The following is a 7318-nucleotide window of genomic DNA, read 5'->3' on the forward strand; positions in this document are numbered from 1 at the left end:
GGAGACATGCCCTGCCCAGCACAGCTGAGTTCTCAGCAGCATGGCCTCAATGCTCGTGACTGCTGCCTGTTCAAGGACAGACGTGTTGGTCACATCGTCAGTCCAGTGGATGTTTAGGATTGTATGGAGGCAGCGCTGATGGAAGCATTCTAAGAGACGCAAGTGGTGCCGGTAAATGACCCATGATTCAGATCCATATAAAAGAGCAGACAGTACAATGGCTCTGTAAACACTGATCTTAGTACTTTTCTTCAGGTGTTGTTTTGCCACACTCTTTTACGGGGTTTACCAAAAGCTCTGTATGCCTTTGCTAACCTGTTGTCTATTTCTGCATCAATCTTACTGTCTGAGGAGATGATGCTTCCCAGGTAATTAAACTGTTGGACTGATTTGAGTGCTGTTTCACCAATGGTGATATGGGGATGATGGAAGACTTCCTGAGGTGCAGGCTGATATAAAACTTCTGTCTTCTTCAAGCTGACTTCCAGACAAAAAGCTCAGCAGCCTCTGCAAAGCAGGATGTTAAACGCTGCAGAGCTACTTCTGTGTGGGCGACGAGGGCGGCATCATCAGTGTAAAGTAGCTCAGGGACAAGATGATTTAAGGTCTTAGTGTGGGCCTTCAGTCACCTTAGGTTGAATAGGCTCCCATCGGTACAGTATCGAATGTAGACACCATTTTCATCATTGAAGTCTGCCGTGGCCTTTTGGAGCATCATGCTGAAGAAGATCGTGAATAAGGTTGGAGCGAGAACGCAGCCTTGCTTCACACCATTAGCTGTTGGAAACGGCTTAGAAAGTGCGTCCCCATATCTGACTTGACCATGCTGGTCCTCATGAAGCGAGATGATCATTTTGAGGAACTTGGGAGGACATCCTAAACGTTCCAGAATCTGCCACAGACCTTTTCCGCTCACAGTATCGAAAGCCTTGGTGAGATCAACAAAGGTAACATAGAGTCCTTTGTTCTGTTCCCTGAACTTCTCTTGCAGTTGCCTGAGAACAAACACCATGTCTGTGGTACCTCTGTTGGCTTGGAAACCACATTGGCTTTCAGGTAGAAGTTCTTCTGCTGTGGTGGGTATTAATCTGTTCAAAAGAATTCTTGCAAGGATTTTACCAGCAATGGAGAGCAGAGTAATACCTCGGTAATTTGAGCAGTCTGATTTATCTCCCTTCCTCTTGTACAAGGTGATGATGACAGCGTCACGAAGGTCTGAAGGCAGTTCACCTCTTTCCCAGCAGCGCACCACAAATTCATGAAACTTAACATGGAGTGCTTGGCCACCGTGCTTCCAGATTTCAGGTGGGATTCCGTCAACCCCAGCTGCTTTGCCAGTTTTCACCTGCTGTATTGCTTTAAGAGTTTCTCCCATGGTGGGGGCAGTATCCAGTTCAGTTTTCACTGGTTGTGGTGAAATGTACACGGCTAGTACTGAAGAGAGTCTGAAAGTGTTCAGACCATCGATTCAAAATGGAAACTTTATCTGTGAGAAGCGTTTGGCCATCTGCACTGAGTAGAGGGCTTTGAATCTGGTGTGTAGGACCGTAGGCTGTTTTCAGAGCCTCATAGAATCCCCTGTAATCACTTGTATATGCACATAACTGGATTCTTCCTGCTAGATTGGTCCACCACTTGTTCTGTATGTCACGAAGTTTCTGTTGTAGCTTGCTGCATGCAAGTCGAAAGGCTGCTTTTCTTACATGACAAGATGGCTGAGCAAATATTATAGTTTGAAATATAATATAAGCAACAACAGCACCACAAGGAATTAACAATACTGAAACTTCTTTAATGCAAATGTGAAATACTGTCTTATATACTATTTGAGGAAGTGGACCTTGGTTTTTAAATAAACAACCTACTGCTCAATACTGACTTATATAATCCTATAGAAGCTAATTTTCAATTTTAAACAAAAAAGCTAATATTCAATACTAAGATAAGAAATCCTAGGGGAGCTAAATAAATATGCCATAGCTTATAGATGTGTCCTGAACAAAGCAGATGACTGGTGCTAGGACTCCTCTTGCTGTTCGTCAAATTCTTGTATTAGTCTCTTGCCAGTGTCCACCCTAGCCTAATTCAGTTCACTTTTGATATCTGCCCGGTTGTTAATAAAGACAGTCTGACTGTATCAGTTAAAAATGAAGTTTATTCTTTTCTAAAAGGTACTCTTTGTCAAACACACACACAGAGGGGAGAGGGAAGGTGGATAGCAGCACCAGAAATGGCGGAATAGCCAAATCTGGAAGGCAATATTTACATTAAGCATTCTTCTTCTCTCACTTTCAGAGGGTGTCCCAGCAGCTGCTTCTCTCACTTTCACAGAGTTTCCAAGGTTGTTTACTAGATTCCTGAGTCATCTCTGTGGCCTCCTGTTGGGCAGCTGCTCCTAGCTTCTCCAGCCTAACAGATGCTAAGCCTCCAACAGTCTCTTAATGTGAGACAGCTTATTGTGCAGATACTGACATCTCTTCTTCAATTCAGAGTAGCTGGGGCTACACTACAAAGGAAAGGTGAAAAGAAAATAAGAGCATGCCGACATTTCTGGAGAGTTTAGAATTTCATCTCCTTGAGCCAGGCTCAGTGATTTCCACCTCCTTCACATCTGGTATTACACATACCTGTTGTATCTTCTGATGCTCTGCCAGGACTTGATGACAAAGCATCTACAAGAGAAAAAAACCCATGAAGACAATATGAAGACCATTTCACTGCTACCAGAAAATACAAACATGTGAAACACCAAGAATACACTCAGTTTGAATTGATTTTCTTCCCTGTGAGCTCTGTAGAAGCTTTACAAAAATAAATCCCCAACCTCCTCTATGATCCAGAATCTGCAATTAAACTCAGTAGGCAACAAAAGGATCATGTGCTCAAAGACTGCCCCTTTGGGATATCACTCACGCTGCTGTGCACTCACAGAGAGCTCAAACAGGGTGTTTTTGGCAGGGTTTTGCAAATATGAGACCCAGCCCAAGCAGGGTCTGAGCAAATCTTCCAGTTCCCTCTGTTTCACTGACCAGTACCAAGGAAAGTAAAATACTCCTTTTGCTCACAAATACATTTGAAATCTGGCCAAAATCAAAATAAATGCCATCCAAAAAGCCTCAGCCTGTACACAGAACTAAAGAATTATGATACTGAAGATACAGAATGGTTGTGTCCAAATCAGACAAACCAAGGCTGGGTGGACAGAACATCAGGTTTAGAACAGTCCTCTCTGCTAAAACTGCGGTTGGGATCAGCCACCTGGAGGATGAGTAAGTTGTGGCTGTAGGTTTAGTTATGTGTTGAAAGTCATGGGAAAGAGAGGGTCAGGAAAGCTTTTGGGATTACGGCCACTGATTTCCAGGCACTTCCAGTCTTCTTTCCCATCTGTGTACCAGCACCCCCTCAGCTTGCCAAGATCTTCTTCACAGTTTCATCCTTCTTTACCTGATATGCTGTGGACCCCTGAGTCACGCACTTCAGTTGTTCATTAAAATTCCTGAATTTCTTGGCGATGTTGTCTATCTGAGCCAACAAATTCTGGTATTCACCATACTCTGCATTGAAGTCATCCTTGTAGCTCTGGCGTTGCTCATAGGACACTATAGCTACGTATTTTCTAATGGAAGACAGAAAACATTTTGTTATTTATGTGTTCTAAGGGAACATTCTAATTCATTTCTATTCTATAAAGCACATGCAATTTTACACCAAGCACATGGTGAATGTCAAGCCCAGACACCCAAGCTCATGTGATTTCCATGATTTCCTGGTTCAACAGGTAAGCCTGTATGCTTCATGAGAATGTCATCAGGTAACTCTAGAAATGGGACACATTTCTGTGACAGTTATATATTGATATTTTGCAGTTTAGAGTTCTTCTTCAGAAACAAGTGAAGAAAACATTGGCATTTGTTCAAATATCAAAGGACTTACATACACATCGCTTCAGTGAGAAAAGAAACACTGCAATTTTACAATCTCTTTCTATGAAAGGACAGCTTAATTAAGTTACATTGACTTCTCAAAGTACATCTGCATTACATGTTTGGAAGGGACTGCATTTATGAAGTTGGGTGCTCTTAGGTTTTTGGCTACATTTATGTCCACTGAACAGCAAAGCAGAGATAATGATAAAATTTGATTAGTTTAGTGAACACCAGTTAAATTACTGTCCATTCAACTGAGGCACTGGCAATACATCCACAAAAACAAACTCCAGAGAAGTCTGAAACCACAATAATAAAACCCCAAAACACCACATCAACTCTTATGGAGGGCGAAACCCACAAATGCTTAAAGCCACTGATGGGAGTGAAACTGCCTTCACTCCCTTCTCCCTCAAATGAACAGGAACAGGTTTAACAAGATTATTGTGCAGATCTAAGATGAAGTGGCAATTCAAACAATAGATCCCACTTCCCAACCCCACCAATACTTCTGGCCCACAGGGCCTGAAGACCTGGTTCTGTTTGGATGACAAAGACACCTCCACACAGGGACCAATACTCTAAGCCACCCTGAAATTAATTATAACAAGCAGTAAAAATTTCACAAGTTGAAATTCACTACCAACCCAGAAAACAACTTCTCCCAGTGATGCATCCCAGGCCAGATGCACCCAATCAGCGTGCTGGATGATTTTGAAAAGTCCTTCAACATTTTGGGAGGTAGCTGTGAAGCAATAGCCTGGACTTCTGGCTTATGCACAAGTGATATCCCCTAGCAAGAAAGAACCCAGCACAGCACCCACAGTGCAAGAGTGTAGAGAGGGAAGAAAGGAGAGGCGAAATGGGTAGAAACATGGACCTGTTTTGTTTTTCTGGCTTTTGCATACACTTTGTTTAAAAAGCTTGAGTCCCTTTACGTTCATACTATCAAGATTGAAATTATCTATGTGCTAAAGCTGTGATCATACTCATGAATTAGCTAGCACTAAGAATCAGGAAGAGAAGCTGGAATAAACTACCAAAGTATTTTGAGTATATTTGATCATGTTGCCGGTGCTCTCAGTTTTCAGACTTTCTCTGTGGGTCAGGCAGATGTCTGATACAGCACAACCTAATTTTTCCCACATCACTGTGACCAGGAGATTATCTGTGAGATTGTTCCAGACATGTCTCCTTTCACAGGGAAATTTTCATTTAAGTTCTTAATCCCAATCAGAACTAAGCCAACTTCACGAAATCTTGCATGAAGGTTGTTTTTCTTTAGGTTTTGATCTTGGCTTCCTACTTCAATATTCAGTTACAAAAAGTAACCATCTGTCTTGCTTCTCAATATCGCTGCTCCCAGTTGATTGGGAAACAACACAGCAGAGACTGGGAATTGAACATGCGCTGGAGTCCTCAGCCTACACATGGGAAACATGAAACTGCTTCCCTGCAGGGCCAGGCTTCCCCTCAGTCTTTCCATGGAGCATCTCTGACTTGATAGGATGGGACTGAGGTTCTGCCACACTATCGGCTTGAAGGCAGATGGAAGATGCACCAAAGCTGCAGAGCTGCAGGAGGCCTGAGCGCCCTTGCCAATGTCACTGCTCCCACAGAAGCAATTGGCAGTGTTCAACCAGATAAACACACCCTCCCCTCCTGCTCTGCAGATTCCACACAGGGACACAACACCGCTGCTGCAGCTGACACTGCGCAACAGCACTGCAAGCAAGTGTCAGGCTCATCCTGTCCCTCCCCATCATGGTGTTCATTTCAGCTCTGAGAACTGAGGGCACATCAAAACCTTCTCAAAATCATCTTTCCGAAAGAGCAAGGAGCTTGAGACTGCACCCCAATGAGTACCAAGGGAGATAATTATTTTACTCACGTCAAGTAGTCTGGTTGTTCACTTGATGATACAGGGTCTGTGGAGGCAGGGAAAGTTTCTTTAACCACTACAGAAAAGCAGAATTTTGACACCGGAGATAAGCAGATTTTTCCTATAGACAAACAAACCAACTGGATGGGCTTAAAACTGTCCTTAACCTGACTCAGGATGCACTGGGGTTCCAACAGGAATCTGAGACATATCCTTTTGTTGCACCTTGGAGGTGCAGGGGAAAGTGGAGCTGACAGTTTCAGATGTGTTAGAAGTTGGAAGGACTGTGGGAGGCAGTACTGAGGAAGCAGCACAGAGGTCACTGGCTGCTGGCTGGACTCGACTGGCCAGGCGACCAATCCTCTGCTTTTTGCTCATGACAGGGCAGGTGAAACTGGAATCCAGAGGCCGTTTCTGTAATGTATCAAAATAACTAATTAATATATGATCAGAATTAGGCTTTCCTCCCATTCTGAGAAACAGGCATTTCTGAACAGGCATCTGTTGAAAACACATCATTCTCAGCCACAGGGAGCTGTCAAACAAGGAAATACTGCTGCTAAATACGCGGTTTATGTCCTTCCTAGTTTCTTGTCTTGGAATATAAAAAGTCCTTCTTCGACAGCTGAAAGGCTTTGGGAGAAAGACACTCCTTGCAGCAGCCCTATTAAAGGCTTCCCAAAACAAGGAGGTCAGGTCAGTTTTGTTTAGGTCCCAATTTCCATAGGCACACTGGGGTAAGACTCAGCTTTTGCTGTCACACAGCCACACGATTTACTAAAGCAGCCCTGAGAAGCAGGCGGTGGGTGCTGATCACAGCATGTCAAGTGAAGAGCTGGGAAGAATAGGGAAAAGCTCCAGTCTGGCTACAGTTTTCATCCCAGCTGTACTCCAGCTGAAACGCTGGTTCACATCCTCTTCCCTGCCAAGCGTACCCTGCTCACATCCATGTGCATTGGAAGCTGGGTCCAGGAGTGCCAGACAAGGCTCTGCACCAGCTGCTGAAAGAAATCCACATTCTATGTGGACAGAGACAGGTCAAAAGAGGTTGCTAGGACCCACACCATTTGCTGCTATGGCTGGAAGAGAGTTAGGGAAAAACAGAGCTGTGTCCTCCCTGCTCTATTTAAAGAGAATTCTCTCCATGGTGGAAGGTTTTCTGTACTTCCCAGCTCATTTCCATACACAGCGTGCACTGACGTCCAGTTTGAGGCTCAGAAAGCCTCCAACTTTTCACACATGGGCTCCACTGAACCAAAACTGGTCCTTAAATCCTGTCGAGAGGGGGGAGAAACAATATTCCTCCAAGTGGATCATTACTGTAATTTGACCTTATTCTAGTCTTTGCTAAGATTTCTATTTAGACAGTACCACAAGGACGTTTGGGTGTGTTTTATGGCCTAGAGCTGCCAGATCACAAAAACCCTTGAACCGGACACAGTCAGGTACCAAAGACACAAACACATCTTGTCTTAGCAGAGCTTCCTGTGCATCATAGTAAACAAATCCC

At 43.9% G+C, this 7318-nt stretch overlaps 1 protein-coding gene across 1 annotated transcript in view; it reads right to left on the reverse strand.

Annotated features, from left to right (window-relative positions):
- Positions 1-1759: 1759 nt before the first annotated feature.
- ELL2 (elongation factor for RNA polymerase II 2) overlaps positions 1760-7318 on the reverse strand; it is a 13544-nt gene continuing 7985 nt past the window's right edge. The window contains exons 6-11 of the mRNA XM_027878036.1: positions 5986-6343; positions 5818-5885; positions 3445-3616; positions 2628-2672; positions 2441-2506; positions 1760-2062 (exon numbers count right to left, since the gene is read on the reverse strand). Of these exons, the coding sequence (XP_027733837.1) occupies positions 2018-2062; positions 2441-2506; positions 2628-2672; positions 3445-3616; positions 5818-5885; positions 5986-6343 (754 nt within the window). The 3' untranslated portion in view covers positions 1760-2017. The remainder of the gene's footprint in view (positions 2063-2440; positions 2507-2627; positions 2673-3444; positions 3617-5817; positions 5886-5985; positions 6344-7318) is intronic.

Source organism: Empidonax traillii, unplaced genomic scaffold (genome assembly GCF_003031625.1).
Source record: "Empidonax traillii isolate 1590-97213 ecotype Southwest subspecies unplaced genomic scaffold, ASM303162v1 scaffold37:size1818073, whole genome shotgun sequence".
In the NCBI taxonomy this organism is placed as follows: Eukaryota; Metazoa; Chordata; class Aves; order Passeriformes; family Tyrannidae; genus Empidonax; species Empidonax traillii.